At 42.3% G+C, this 16,355-nt stretch overlaps 1 protein-coding gene across 3 annotated transcripts in view; it reads right to left on the reverse strand.

Annotated features, from left to right (window-relative positions):
• Window positions 1-16,355, reverse strand: part of METTL22 (methyltransferase 22, Kin17 lysine) — a 224,842-nt gene that overhangs the window by 99,924 nt on the left and 108,563 nt on the right. For all 3 annotated transcript variants that reach the window (XM_073647778.1, XM_073647777.1, XM_073647779.1), the window contains exon 6: window positions 8,648-8,719. In XM_073647778.1, the coding sequence (XP_073503879.1) occupies window positions 8,648-8,719 (72 nt within the window). The remainder of the gene's footprint in view (window positions 1-8,647; window positions 8,720-16,355) is intronic.

Here is a 16,355-nt window from a genome sequence, read left to right on the forward strand (position 1 = left end):
ATTTCTGTATACACTGTGCATAGGCAGAAAGCTGCCAATCAGTGGTGGGGTGTGGGGTTTTACCGAACTAGTAGTTGTTATGAAGGACTACATTACAAAAGGTTTGTGTAGCATCGGCGTCTCTGCCTCCTGCCCAGCAGAGACGCCGTCCCCCTTACCGCCACGGTCCTGCCCAGGCGTCTTCTGGCCTCCCTGCAGCTGCTGCTGGTGCACGCAGCTTCCCTGGCCCTGTGCTTAGGGCGCGCGAGCTCACGCTCCCGCCCTCTTAAATGGCCGGAGGACTTCCTCTATAAAAGGCACCTCCTCCAATATGGAGGTGCCCGTGCTAGGTTGTTGCTCTGTATTCTAAACTCTGCTTCAGCCCACAATCCGGCTCCCTGTCTGACTACCAGTCTAGTCCGTCTGACTATCAGTCCAGTCCGCCAGCCTGATTACCAGTCCAGCCCGACAGTCTGCTTACAGCCCAGTCAGCTAGTCTGTCTATGGGCTTGGTCAGTCCACTTATCCAGAGCCTCCACCTGCTACCTGTCTCCGCCAGCCAAGGACACTCTCCAGCCCGATGGTCTGCCTCCGGTCAAACACGCCAGTCTGTCTATGGGCTAGGCTAGCCTGTCTACTTGGAGAACTTGCCTGTTACCTGGAGGCTCCTGCCTGCACCTGCCGTGTATACCTGACAGCCTACCTAAAGGCTCCCACCCGTCACTTGCCGTGACCACCTGACAGCCTACCTAGAGGCTGCTGCCCGTCACTTGCCGTGACCACCAGTCAGCCTACCTGGAGGCTCCTGCCTGCACTTGCCGTGTATACCTGACAGCCTACCTAAAGGCTCCCGCCTGCACTTGCCGTGTATACCTGACAACCTACCTAGAGGCTCCTGCTAGTTTCCTGCCGTGTCTGCCAGCCCGTCTGCCCGGATCTCTCGTCAGCCTGCCTGCCGTGCTCATCTGCTGTACCGGTCAGTCTCTGCCTTCTGACCCGTGGGAGTCACCTGCTCTCATACAAGGTCGGTCCCCAGAGTAGCACCTGGTCCCTCTGCTCGGTCCTTCCCTGGTCACGGAGTCGATTGAGCCGCCGTATGACCTTGGTCGGTCAGAGTTGATACCTAGTTACGCCCCTCTGGTCCCTCCTTGCACCGCAGCACAGAGGTTCCACCACCCGGATCCGTAACAGTTTGTTAGTCCTCTAGTGATAATCACATGCTGATAAAACTGATTTTCTCAAGATTGCAGAAAGCAGCCCAGTAAGTGACACGTCGCTAGAATCAGGGTCACTGTCTCTACTTTATGCTGCTCTCAGATTAGGTTGGTAAGATTTCTCAAGGAGTATAGTGCCAAGCTGCCAAAGGGTAACTTTTAGGTCCTTTATTTTTTTATGCTAGTCTGAGCTGTTTAGATTTTTTTTATTCCCTAGACAACCCTGTGATTTGAGGTTACTAATCTGTGATTTTTCAGGATAGAATCTATGGCAGTAATGGACATGTCGTATATTATAAAATCCAATCAGCACAAATATTTTCCTGAAAACGGGGTAAACAAATTATTCATTCACATGCATAGCCGACAGAATGTTATTGGGTACCTTAGCATGTGGATGTGGCCTTAAGGGTCTCGGTACACAATGAATCAATGATTTACAGGTGAAAATATATAAATTTATGTGATTGTAAATTATGTTGTTAACCTGTAAGTCTTCTAGCATTTTGTACACCCCACTGTTTCCCTGCTATTACAGCTTATTAATATCTGTATTGCAGCACTTATATTCAGGGATCACTACCTCTATTACCACAGACCCAAGGAAAAGGCTCATACAAAACAATAAATCCTTCCAAGTCCTTTAATGAATGTTCCACCCTCTCTGCTCAAGATTTAATAAAAGCTATTGTTAGCACCTAGCTATGTTGTTCTAGCGGCCCTGCACTTCTAAATCATCTCATGGCGATCCAGAAACAAGACTAATGCTCTAATATTGCCTCTGAAATGTTAATAAATCATATCAACTACATTACTCACATCAAGTAATTTATAAGAGTGTGAAACTCATCAGGCTGTACGGACGGACGAGCTGCTCTTCATAAATGTATCTGGATGGAATTTCTGGCTCAGAATACATGAGGCATAGGGGTATTTGCCTTGGCCTATGTCAATAAGAGATGGCAGCGAGACAATTATATGCCAAGTTACATATAACCAGCACTGCCAACAGTCCTTGCTAGATTTTGTCAATATTTGGCTCCAGCATATTTGTATAACTTGCATTTTTTCATAACAAAAAACTGCTGGTCACATACCGTATGCCCTGCTTTTTAACAAATTAAACACGCCATCTTATGAAAGCCGTATTATGGCATATGGATATCATAGAGGGGAGTCCAGAACAAAGCGACTCCCTTTCTGGCATACCCAAGCTGTCCCTGCACAAGCGACTCCCTTTCTGGCATACCCAAGCTGTCCCTGCACAAGCGACTCCCTTTCTGGCATACCCAAGCTGTCCCTGCACAAGCGACTCCCTTTCTGGCATACCCAAGTTATCCCTGCACAAGCGACTCCCTTTCTGGCATACCCAAGTTATCCCTGCACAAGCGACTCCCTTTCTGGCATACCCAAGTTATCCCTGCACAAGCGACTCCCTTTCTGGCATACCCAAATTGTCCCTGCACAAGCGACTCCCTTTCTGGCATACTCAAGTTGTCCCTGCACAAAGAGACTCCCTTTTTTGGCATACTCAAGTAGTCCGTCGCCAAAATCAAATGATTGCCAGAAGTGGAAACCGAAGCGAATAGCTGATCGCAACAGGGGCTGCAACCAGAAAGGCATGTAGAAGGCAAGACATAAGGATTCCAGTAGGGTGGTGGTCCTACCTAGTGCCCTGATAGATCCAGCATATCCATGCATAGACGGGATGGGTTCAGAATGAAGGTCTGCTAGGTTTGAGTAGCTCCTCTTTTGACACACTCAAGTTGTCCTTGTATTTAGAAGGTTGTTCCTTCTTCTAAAAGTTCATCATATCTTTTGCAGAATCCAATTCAGGAGAAATGCCCAGCTAGCTACAGCTTCTTATCAGCAAAATCAACAGCTTGCCAAGAGCGGAACCTGAGGCAATAAAAGGAAACTGTCAGCAAGTTTTTGCCATGTAATCTGACAGCAACATAATATAGGGACAAAGACCCTGATTCCAGAGTTGTATCACTTTTATGGGCTGTGTGTTGTTATTTCAATAAAATCAGTGTTTTATCAGCACTAGAGGATTAGGTGTCTCGTAGCATGTAGTCCTCCTGCTCTGTATATAACCTTGCCCCTATCACTGATTAGCAGCTTTCTGCCTGTGCACAGTGCGGGCAGGGTTATATAGATCTCAGCATTCAGAGAACTGCTAGATCTGGAGCACATAAAACAGAGATTTTATTGTAATTGTATCAAGCAGTCAAGTGACATCACTGAAATCAGGGTCTTTGCCCCTACATCAAGCTACTTCCAGATAATATAGAAAAACCCTTCTGACGGATTGCCTATTAGTAATAGAGGGGGCCCCTAGCTAGTGCTCTATCCATGAATTACACTGAACTGCTGAGGATAGTGCTTTGTAGTTTATTCCAGAAACTGGACCACGGTTGTTGGTCTCAACTGAAGGGTGCACCACTCCAGACGATTTTACTATGTGTATGGGATATTGTCTAAAGGATAACAACAACAACAACACTATTACTTAATATAAGCCATAAGGCTATGTGCGCACGATGCGTATTTGAAGCAGAAATTTTCTGTGCGCTTCTGCTTCTCCTTGGCAGGGAAAACTAATGCGCTTTTGATGCGTTTTTTGAAGCGTTTTTGTACATCAATGAATGATTTTTGAAGCTAAATAAAGTTATTTGGTGGGACATTGCTTAAACCTTGGATTACCATCAGAACTGGGGTGAGTATACTGGCTAATTTGAATGATTAAAGAATGTGTCTGTTGTAATTCAAATAAAGTGTTTTCTCTTTGCGTGTTTATTTAACTCTTTACTTTAGTTAAGTTTGGTCATGAAAAGGTTTGATTGACACCTTGTCATAACCAAACAAAAGAGCTAGGTGTCAGCTAATCCCATTCACCTAATCTTCATTAGCATTTCTATGCACGTAATTTATTCGGCTGCTGTGAGCTGGTATTTTTAGCCTGGGAAGGTGCCATTAGGCAAGCATGGTCCGTGTCCATTAATAACATCTCACAGCTGGTTCGTTAGCCGCTACGTTCCCCCGATCAGCACTCAGCAGCACTTTGGACACAGCTTATTTTTGCTGTGTCCAAAACATGGTGTTCTAATGTCGCAATTTTGTCGGCAAATGTGAATCCACCGCATACAATGACACTTCACTCTGTAAAAATCTGCATCAGAGACTGGCGTGTCCGCTACAGAAATTGACATGCTGCGGGTGAGTTTGGGTACGTGGCCACGATCAGGAGCCACTGCAGGTCTAACGCTGCGTGTTAATATAGCGTCAAACCTGCAGCGTCCAGATGTTACAGAATAGTGGGTGGGGTCTCTAGAAATCCCATGTCCACTATGCGTGCTTCAGAGGCTGCGAACCACTAGTGGACACTGACATGCGGTGCGTCTTTCAGGACCGCAGCATGTCAAATTCTCGTGCGGAGTCGCTAGTCTCCACAACAGAAATTTGACCACTAGAAAGTATTGAATGCGGTAAATCCGCATCGTTCAGTGAACAAATGTTGATTTACCTGCGTTCAATAGAATGCAACGTTTTGGATGCAGCAAAAAAAAAAAAAACACGTCTAAAGCGCTGCTACATCCGGATCGTGGGCACAGAGCTGAAAATGTAAAAAAAAAATGGCGTGGGCTCCTGCGTCATTTTTATAACTAGCAGGGGGAAAGCCGACCGCTGGGGGCTGATATTAGTAGCCAGGGAAAGGGCCATTAGCCAACAATGTTCCCTGGCTATTAATATCAGCCCACAGCTGTTTAGCCTTTACTGGCTAGATTACAGGGGGACCCCAGAAAACAATTGACCTAGGGTCCCCCTATAAAATCTAACCAGCAAAGGCTAAACTAGACAGCTGCGGGCTGATATTGATAGCCATGGAAGGGGCCATGGATACTAGCCCCCTCCATGGCTATTAATATCACCCCTCAGCAGTCCCAGAAATGGCGCATCCATAAGATGCGCCAAATCTGGAGCTTAGCCTCCGCTCTTCCCAGGGTTCTGTAGCGGTGGCGAGTGGGGTAATGGGGTTGGGGTTCACATCAGCCTTGTATTAGCGGCTGACGTGAAGCCCAGGTTAGTAATGGAGGGCGTCTATAAGAAATGGTCCCCGCTTTTTCAATAAAAGACACGGCCAGAATAAAGTATTTTAATTAAATAAAAAACAGACACGGTTCTACAATTTTTTTTTTATTACACGGGTCTGCGAAGCCCTCGATCTGCTGAAAACAAAACAAAAAAAACAACCATATTCCTCACAAGTCCGCTGTCAATGACGCAGTCCACGTACCACTGAGTGTCCCACGACGATTCGTGTCACTTCTAGAGCAGTCACTGCTGTAGAATACAGCAATGTATACTGACAGTGGTGTAAAATCTTCCTGTCAGTATACATGCTGCAGGAGGTCACAGGGGTTGATCAGCTGATCAGACCCGGTGAGCTTACGATCAGCTGAGCGGTCACGTGACCATCAGGACCTGCGCTGACGTCACCGCTTAGCTGATGGTCACGTGACCACACGCACCGCGTTTGCGCTGTGAATTCGCAGCCTTTGAATTTAATTGAAATGCAGCAAATACACATTTACATGCGGATTTGCTGCGTTTCAATGTAACTCAATGGTTGCGAATTCGTGGCGTGATCGCGCAAGAAATGGCCATGTTGCGTTTTGCAACGCAATGCGAATTTGGCGCGTTAATTAACGCATCATGTGCACAGCACATCCGAATTTGCATTGCTATGCATGGCAGACCAATTAACAAGCGTTTTCGCTGCATTTTCGCTTAAAAAATGCTACGTGTGAACGTAACCTAAGCGTCATAGTTCTTCTCACTACCCAGTGTGGTGCCTTGGTATCTCTAAATGTAAGCTGCTGGCAATGCCAACTATTGTTTGTCCTGTGTCTGAAAACAGCAAAACCAATACAGCTCATTTGCTGCAAGCAGATAAAAATGTATCTGTCAGATTAAGCAAAAGGTCATTCAGCAGAGAATATCTGATAAGGCGGCATACTGCTCCAGCCAATCTGTTATTTTAGAAAGGTTAAAAATGATAGATTAACAAATCCATCTCTGGATCATGGTATTTTATCATACACATTAAAAAAGCAATGAAAGCTACATTTTAAACATAATAAAAAGGGTTTTCAAAGTTGGAGCTTTTTTTTTTTTTTTTTTTTTTTTTTATTTCTATGGGTCTGCTCTTGGTTAAAACAAACTCTTTAAGAACCCCCAAAAACGAGAAGAATAGACTAATTATTTTTAAATAGATAGCATTTTTATTATTAAAAATAAGTCTTAAATAAAATAGATTAGATAAAAAAAACAACACATAACCTTTATATTGCTATTTAAAAAAAAAAGCCTAATCATACAGAACTATAGGTTCATGTCTAGTTGGTACATGGTAGACACACACACAAAAAAAAAAACAATACACAACTTGACAGTATTAAATTAATTTAAAAAAGTAATGGATCCCAATGGGCAACAGAAAAAAAAAAAACAATCTCAGCCCTTGTGGGCCGGGTCCTCTCTCCTCCTGTACCAGTCAGTGACTTGTTTTTGTTCAAACTATTGCACTTATTGTTTGCTATATATACCCCTTTTTCACATTGAATTAATGGTGCTATAATAATAAATAATAATAACAATAAAAAGCGGAAAAATAGAAAGCTAAGAACATACAGGTATATGCAATATATTTGAAAACACACAATGGTGTATGGCGCATCAATAAATATATGAATGACATTTTGAGCACAATATGTGACATTTCTTCTTGCAGTACAACTGGGCATCTCTTCAGTTTCTCTGCCCATGAGCTTTCATCCCTCTCCCAGATGCTGCCAATCACAGCTGATCTAATGGTCTCTAATGCAACACAGCTGTGATTGGCAGAATCTGGGAGAGAGGGGTGAAAGCACACGCCCAGATATAAGACTATGAAGAAACGCCCAGTAGCACTATAAGCAGAGATACACCAGATAACGTGATTGCACATGTTAAACTAACAATGAAATAACCCAATCCAGTGGTGCACAGTCTATTGGATCTCACCCAAAGAGGCTTGGGCTTTGCTGTAGGCAGGTGGCAGTTGTATAAAAAGAGGACTGGTAGAAGGTACAAGCTGAATGTTGGGCCCCTGTCCTGCTCTGCCCTTATCTACATTGAAGTGAGCTTACACAATGTGAGGTTTTAATACTAGAGATAGGACCGTCCCGATTGGGTCCACCTTGTCGTGGTGGGATGGCTTTTATGCTTTTTTGATCAAAATAGTGTTACCTAAGTACGTACCATAAGTTATTTACATGTATTATTGCTATCTACTTATTACAAGGTATATGCTAATTTTGTTTTTTTTCTTGGGTTATTTCTGTGAAATGGCCACAGTGTGAACATGCTCCTACACATTACACATACACAGACTTCTGCCCCAGCTCATCTCTATGGTTTTTCTCTATGTTCGAGTCCCCAGAAGCGCTCTTAAAAAAAATCCTGTCATCAGGATTTTGTATCCTAAACTAAAGTTATATCTATCTATATATAATTCTCCCATCCCCTGGAACTCTGTGCCCCATCATGTCCGATTATCTACCACATTCGTATCCTTCAGACGGAACCTGAAAATCCATCTCTTCGAGAAAGCTTACAGCCTACAATGACCCCGCTGCCTCCTCACCGCCATCGGAGCTGCCGCAAACCCCCTAACCTTCCCCATCATCCTGTAGAATGTAAGCCTGCAAGGGCAGGGTCCTCTCCCCTCTGTATCAATCTGTCATTGTTAGTTTGTTTACTATAAGTGATATCTGTATTGGGTATGTAACCCCTTCTCATCTACAGCACCATGGAATCAATGGTGCTATATAGATTTATTTGTATCTATATAGGTGTTTTAATGCTGAGTAAATCCTTGCCTTATAGTTGAAATTGCATGCTAATGATCCACAACTACAGTGGGCGGCCCTGCACCTACAGCTCTGCTGCTCCTACCTATTCCCCGCCCGCTGCCCGCCTCCTGTCTTTGACTGACAGGTTACTCATGTTTCAGTGCCCTATCACAGACAGGAGGCGGGCAGCAAGGGGGAAAAAGCAGAGAAAGCAGGAAAGCAGTAAGTGCAGGGCCCGCCCACTGCACTTGTGGCTCATTAACATACAGTTTCAACTATGGATTTCTCTAAAACAGCAAAACAGATTCCTACAAGAAAAGTAAGAATTCACTCAGCATTAAAGCGCCTTTACATACATGCAATTAATTTGGGGTATAATGACAGGTTCTCAGTCTTATTACAAACTATAAATAAGAAATAGATTTTACATTACACTTTAGGTTTCATTGAGGGACAGGGTCAAATGGTTTTTACAAATTCCAAAAACTACACAAACCCTCCAATTTCACCAATATTAAGTTGATCAACAAACAGAGATAAAGAACAATGCAATACAACCTGCTGTTTTCGTGAGGCCTTTATTTAGGGATACATTCCTCTCACACATATCTAGGAGGTCTTCACCGACATCTACAAGAGAAAAGTAAAACATTTCAACAGCTTCTATATTGTCATATAGTATAGTATACACGCATTGTATTGTAAGTAATAGGTGCACTCAAGAATTACATAAGGAAATTCTGTGTTCAACTTTGCACTCAAATTTTATGGTCAATGCATAAAAAAAGAAATAAAAGGACTCTTCACTAAACATTTCCTACGGCCGGATCCTCCATACAGTTCCAGGGATATGGTCGTTATATTTAGTGATAATTTTTCATTTTTTTTCTTTGCGTATAGGATTCTCTGGGGTGTTTCTTTAAGTTACTTTGTATTTCTACCCTATGAGCACCGCCCCAATGAAAAGATCATAGAAATTAGCACTGAACAAAAATGCTCACATCTCTTGATGGATTTTAAAAAAAAAGAGATAAAAAGCGTAATACTCAGTGGAGTGGCAGAAAGAAAATAAGAGCAAAAACTGTACACTTTTAACCTAGTAACAGGTTCTCTTTTAGTCCCCTTTCTGCATTAGGATGTGAATTTCCACCTCCCTCCCACACCCAATTTTTTTTTTTTTTTTAATTCTAAATAATTTTTTTAATATTTAAATAGGAACTTTCACCAAATGTTTAATGTTAAATTGGACACACAAAGTAATAAAAGTTGCAGAGCAGAATGTAACTTTTTATTTTTTTATTTTGCCTCTCTGTTGTAGAGATATAAACAAAAGTATTTGGCACATAATGAGATTTTTTTTTTTTTTTTTAAGTTAAGCGGGTGTTATCAGATCGTTTTCATCAGAGGTGTGTACTTCTCCTTGTATGATGCTGACCAATCATAAGCAGGCAGCAACAATCAGGAGAAAGAACACGCCCCACAAAAGCTTACAGCAGGTTTCTCACTATGTGAGATGTAATGATATAGCCCTGATCTCCTGGTCTAACCTTTTGCATGATTAGAAAGCACCAATGACAAAACATTTCAGATAAGGTCCCTGTGGGTTGAGGTGCAGTACAACTGAGTTTAACTTTGGCACTTTACACACCCTTTTATCAGCTCTCCTCCTCTTCTAGCGTGGTCACCTCTCCTGTACTGCCCCTTCCACACACTGCCTGTCTGGAGATGCGTCAGTAATCACACTTACGTCTGTTGTTGTCAACTTGTAATCATTTTGAGCCCAGAACAGACTGATCCTGTGTGAGATGTAATGACAGACTGATCTTATCTCACTTACAGACACACTCAGTAATCAGCTGAGCTGATAGAAGGGTTTGTAATGAGACACAGCTAAACTCAGCTGAGGTGCTCCTCCACCCACAATGACTAATGATGGAGATTAGACCAGGAGATCAGGGCTGTATCAAACATCTCACACACTGATAAATATGCTCTAAGTTATGGTGGGGGCATGTTTGCTTTGCGTGTTGCTGTCTGCTTATGATTGGTTACCATCATACAGGGAGAAGTACACACCACCAGTGAAAACTAAAAACAAAAAAAAAAAAACTATGTATGTTTGTCATCACGTGAAATCGCACTGGCCAGGACAATCAAGTTTCTAGATCATGATTACCACACAGTGAATGGTGTAAAGTTGTGTTAGTGCATTTTTTTCACCATTTCATCCTACTTGGAATTGTTTTCCCATTTTCAGTACATTATGTAAGTGAATGGGGTCAATCTAACCTTCAACTGGTTCCTCAAAAAAAAAAGGCCCTTATACGGTTATGTAGACGGAAAAATAAAAAAATTTCAATATTTGGAAGAAGGAAAGGAAAAACTAAACTGATTAGAAGGGTCACTAATGCCCCCCTGAAGGACCTAACTTTCTGAATGGTAACATAATTAAAGTGTTTATTGTTCATTAGCTGTTTAGTAAACTATGTAGCATTGCTAGGTTAGTCTAAAGAGCGAGATATCGTGCTTTAACAGTGAGGACGGTCTCATAGCCCTGTGGGATCACACAAAACTAATATTCGCATCTGACAACTTTTGCTAATAAATGTTCTTTAGGAAAATCACCAGTCTTGGGCTGCCCACTTTATTCTTAAATCAAATTCAAACTGGTGACTCTTTAAGTGAATACAATATGACAATTAAATCTAATCAGACCTACCCTCAAGACTAAAGGTTGCCATAAACACTAATTTTTTTTCGATCTTCTATATATGGTGGCAAAAGTTAAACCCCCGCAAAAGAGTAAGGTATTACTCCCATGTTTTATAGTTGTACAATTGGAGCCAAAATTAAAAACATAGTATAAACATTTTACCTTCTTCAGTTTCCCAGCCGTGTGAATAATGTTTCACATTTACATAGCTATAATTACACCATAATTAAAAGTGAAGAGACGGTAATGTGTGAACATTATAAACCTTGTGCACAGACAGAGCAATAAATACATATTCTCGGCTTAGCGACTCTTTTAGAATAATGATTCTATATTTTCCTTATAAATTAATAATTACAGTAACACCATAGTGTATCATCTAATAATAAACTTAAATAAAGGAGCGCAAGAATACATCTATTCAGAATTCCAAACAGTTGCTGTAGGATATGTATAAAAAAGGGCATTGCATTATCATACATTATTTGCTATAACCGTTCATAAGAATTTACTGAAGAAAAATGTAGTGTATTACTAGGGATTATCTCATAGAAGAATCGACCATCCTTGAACAGAAGAAACAGCTAAAGAAATGCATTCTGATTTGGAACCACTTTAGAGTTTATAGTAGATTATCGGAAATTCTTTATAAATGACCCTCCACCTTGGGATGGTAGAGTGGTAATACCTTTCACATCTATAGTCACCAACCCAAACCCTCTGTTTGCCTCCATTACTTAGTTTGGCCATGCTTTCCTCCTGACTTTTAGTTGGCCACTGTGACATGGGGATTGCAGTGGGAAGTCTAAACCATGCCTCCCATGGCTCTTTTATTCAACAGCACAGGAAAGGCAAAGGATGTGAAGCTTAGACCACCCACTGCACCCCCCTTGCCACTGAGGTTGCCGTTTTGGAACCAAGAAGTATAGAACGCTGGCCTCAGCGAATGAGGCATCGGGAGGCAACTGGAGGGCACCAGGTAGGGGGACTATACAGTCATGACAAAAGCTAAGCACACCCTGTTTGCACTCTACTGTTTTACATATCAGGACCCCCCTCCTCCCTCAAAAAAAAAATATCATCTGGTTCGTAGTGGGACTTAAAATTAAATAGATACATCCTCAGATGAACAATAACACAAGCCAATGGCTTGGGTCCTTTTCGTGTTTATTAAAAACTAAGCCAAAATGCAGCAGTGTGTAAAAAATTTAACTACACCCCATGAATCTAGAGCTTGCAGAACAGTCTTTGGCATCAATAATTTGAAGCAATCGCCTTCTGTCTGACCTTATTGACCATCACATCGATCTGGAAGATTTTTAGCTCATTTTTTTTTGTTACAGCGTTGTTTAACACCTTCCCACCAAAGCTTACTTTCACCTTTCTGACCAGGCCAAATTTTTCACATCTGACCAGCATCACTTTCTGTGGTAATCAACTCAGAATCACTGGGATCCGTTGTAGAGTTCCAGAGACTGTTTTTTTTTTTTCGTGACACATTCTACTTTATGTCAATGGCAAATTTAGGTCAATATGCTTTGCTTTTATTTCCGAAAAATGTATCAAATTTGATGAAAATTTAGACATATTTACAATTTTTGAACTTTGAATTGTTATACCCCTCCCTAAAATAGTCACACTGCACTAAAGAGTCAAAAATGTCTACTTTACAGTAGCTTCATTTTTTTATTTTTTATTTTATTTTATTTTTTTTTTTAATTTAGACCGCTTCACTTTTGAACTGACTTTGTGGGTCCTATATGTCTGAAAACCCCCAAACAAGACACCACTCAATGTATTCAAAATAATATTCAGGAAGTTTGTTAATCCTTTAGGTGTTTCACAGAAAATGGACCCCAGATTATATTGTACGATTTTTCCTGCATATGCAGATAATCCAAATGTAGCTTGGGCACATGGCAGAGCGCAGAAGGGAAGAGCGCTATTTCACTTTTGGTGCACAATATTGGCCAAAATAGCTTGTGAGTATCTTCTCACATTAGCAAATCCCCTGTAGGGATGTGGAATGTCTTATACTATTACTGCACCTGAAGGCAACAGACACACTACGTGAATACGGTCATGCGATTTTATATGTAGAAGTAACGTTTGTCTATGTAATGTGAAACAGTGGTGGCCAAAAGTATTGGCACCCCTGAAATTCTGTCAGATAATACTCAGTTTCTTCCTGAAAATGATTGCAATCACAAATTATTTGGTATTATCTTCATTTAATTTGTGTTCAATGAAAAAAACACAAAAAGAATTGTCCTAAAGCCAAATTGGATACAATTCCACACCAAACCTAAAAAAGGGGGTGGACAAAAGTATTGGCACTGTTTGAAAAATCATGTGATGCTTCTCTAATTCGTGTAATTAACAGCACCTGTAACTTACCTGTGGCACCTAACAGGTGTTGACAATAACTAAGTCACACTTGCAGCCAGTTAACATGGATTAAAGTTGACTCAACCTCTGTCCTGTGTCCTTGTGTGTACCACATTGAGCATGGAGAAAAGAAAGAAGACCAAAGAACTGTCTGAGGACTTGAGAAACCAAATTGTGAGGAAGCATGAGCAATCTCAAGGCTACAAGTCCATCTCCAAAGACTTGAATGTTCCTATGTCTTCCATGCACAGTGTCATCAAGAAGTTTAAAGCCCATGGCACTGTGGCTAACCTCCCTAGATGTGGACGGAAAAGAAAAATTGACGAGAGATTTCAACGCAAGATTGTGCGGATGGTGGATAAAGAACCTCGACTAACATCCAACAAGTTCAAGTTGCCCTGCAGTCCGAGGGTACAACAGTGTCAACCCGTACTATCCGTCGGCGTCTGAATGAAAAGGGACTGTATGGTAGGATACCCAGGAAGACCCCACTTCTTACCCCGAGACAAAAAAGCCAGGCTGGAGTTTGCCAAAACTTACCTGAGAAAGCCTAAAACGTTTTGTAAGAATGTTCTCTGGTCAGATGAGACAAAAGTAGAGCTTTTTGGGAAAAAGCATCAACATAGAGTGTACAGGAAAAAAAAAGAGGTATTCAAAGAAAAGAACACGGTCCCTACAGTCAAACATGGCGGAGGTTCACTGATGTTTTGGGGTTGCTTTGCAGCCTCTGGCACTGGACTGCTTGACCGTGTACATGGCATTATGAAGTCTGAAGACTACCAACAAATTTTGCAGCATAATGTAGGGCCCAGTGTGAGAAAGCTGGGTCTCCCTCAGAGGTCATGGGTCTTCCAGCAGGACACACTTCCAAAAGCACTATAAAATGGTTTGAGAGAAAGCACTGGAGACTTCTAAGGTGGCCAGCAATGAGTCCAGACCTGAATACCATAGAACACCTGTGGAGAGATCTCAAAATGGCAGTTTGGAGAAGGCACCCTTCAAATATCAGGGACCTGGAGCAGTTTGCCAAAGAAGAATGGTCTACAATTCCAGCAGAGCATGGTAAGAAACTCATTGATGGTTACCGGAAGCGGTGGTTCGCAGTTATTTTGGCTAAAGGTTGTGCAACCAAATATTAGGCTGAGGGTGCCAATACTTTTGTCTGGCCCATGTTTGGAGTTTTGTGTGAAATGATCAATGATTTGATTTTTGCTTCATTCTCTTTTGTGCTTTTTCATTGAAGACAAAGTAAATGAAGATAATAATACCAAAGAATTTGTGATTGCAATAATTTTCAGGAAGAAACTGAGTATTATCTGACAGAATTGCAGGGGTGCCAATACTTTTGGCCACCACTGTATAATGTATTATGATGATGTACAGTATATAAGGTGTTAATGCATAATGTGAGTATAGCATAAGGATTAACTTAGGATCGCATAAGATATAGAACAGGTTAGCATGTAGATAGAATATGGTTAAGGTTAGTATTAGCCCAGTGGGTGGCACTAGTGCTAATAAGAAGGGGGCACTTCCTAGTTGGAGACCGTTCAGCTTCATCTAGTGAAGTGTAGAGCAGAATTCAAGTTCAGGTGGGTTGCTATGAGCAGCATGGACCAAACGTTCAAGGTAGTGGGCGACCAAATGGAGGTCCCTGATGGACATTCCAACTACGTCCAGGTACCAAGGAGCGGGCCTGGTCTTCCGACATCACGAGATCGGTGGACATGGAGTTACACGTGGGGCAAATGACTGGTCCCAGGTGTACTCTGAAGTGGACAAGGAGTCCCTGAGGCTGAAGGAGCCAGCGGGCTTAGGGGTAGTCCAGAATGAATGTGTGGCAGAACAGAAGAGGAGTTGTGCTAAATAGGAAGGAAGTGTGAATTTCTGTGCCCTATCTCACCTGATGAACTTGGACTGTTTAGTAAAAGTTAGACTGTTGCAAAGAGTCTGGTGTCCCATGCATTGTGTGTGGTGGTTTCTGAGGACGGGAGCCTGGAGGCAGCAGAGGCCTGCGGCCTACAAGTGAGTGTGATGCACCCCACAGCACACAGGGACTGGGACACCCCTTCTCTGTAAAGTGCCAGAGAGAAACCAGACAGCAGCTTGGTCGCCACTACCACTCTGCAGCACTTTACACCCCCTATGGAGCCAAAACAGTAGAGACTCACAGAGGCTGTGCAGGGGCGATTGCCACCAGATGTCAGCTGACACCTGGCACTCAGTGCAGGGAGCAGTGCCCGCACCGCTGACGGCACTTTAACCCCCTAAATTCTGCGATCACTGCAACCACAGCATTTAGCGAGCGTGCAGAGGGATAAAAGCCCTTCTGCTCCTGGATCGGAGACCCCGCGATGATGCGTGCGCGTAGCGTGATAGGGATCAGGGGTGCCGATTGTGGTCATGGTGACTTCCAGGTCACCAGCCACTAGCAAGCAAGTTTGATTATGCGCTGTGCATGATCAAACTAGTTTGTGTCTGCAGGGCTGACAGTTATGGGGTATGGCAGTGATCCTGAACTTCTATACCTTATAACTGCCATCAGACTGCGAAACTGAAAGTCGCACCAGCAACAAAAAAAATTGGTGCAAAGCTCCTCAGGCACATACCAGTCCACAATATATCCAAAATCATAGAAGCAGCACTCCAGTCCAGTGAAAAAAGTTGATTTTAATGGCCCGTGTGGAGACGTTCCAGTCCACAGTGGGGACCTTTCTCAAGCCTACAGTTATATGAAAAAGTTTGGGCACCCCTATTAATCTTAAGCTTAATGTTTTATAAAAATTGGTGTTTTTGCAACAGCTCTTTCAGTTTGATATATGTAATAACTGTTGGACACAGTAATGTTTCTGCCTTGAAATGAGGTTTATTGTACTAACAGAAAATGTGCAATCTGCATTCAAACAAAATTTGACAGGTGCATAAGTATGGGCATCCTTATCATTTTCTTGTTTTAAATACTCCTACCTACTTTTTACTGACTTACTAAAGCACTTTTTTTGGTTTTGTAACCTCACTGAGCTTTGAACTTCATAGCCAGGTGTATGCAATCATGAGAAAAGCTACTTAAAGTGGCCACTTGCAAGTTGTTTTCCTGTTTGAATCTCCTCTGAAGAGTGGCATCATGGGCTCCTCAAAACAACTGTTAAATGATCTGAAAACAAA

Source organism: Phyllobates terribilis, unplaced genomic scaffold (assembly GCF_046119375.1).
Source record: "Phyllobates terribilis strain yellow unplaced genomic scaffold, ASM4611937v1 Scaffold_9__5_contigs__length_417890890, whole genome shotgun sequence".
Taxonomy (NCBI): domain Eukaryota; kingdom Metazoa; phylum Chordata; class Amphibia; order Anura; family Dendrobatidae; genus Phyllobates; species Phyllobates terribilis.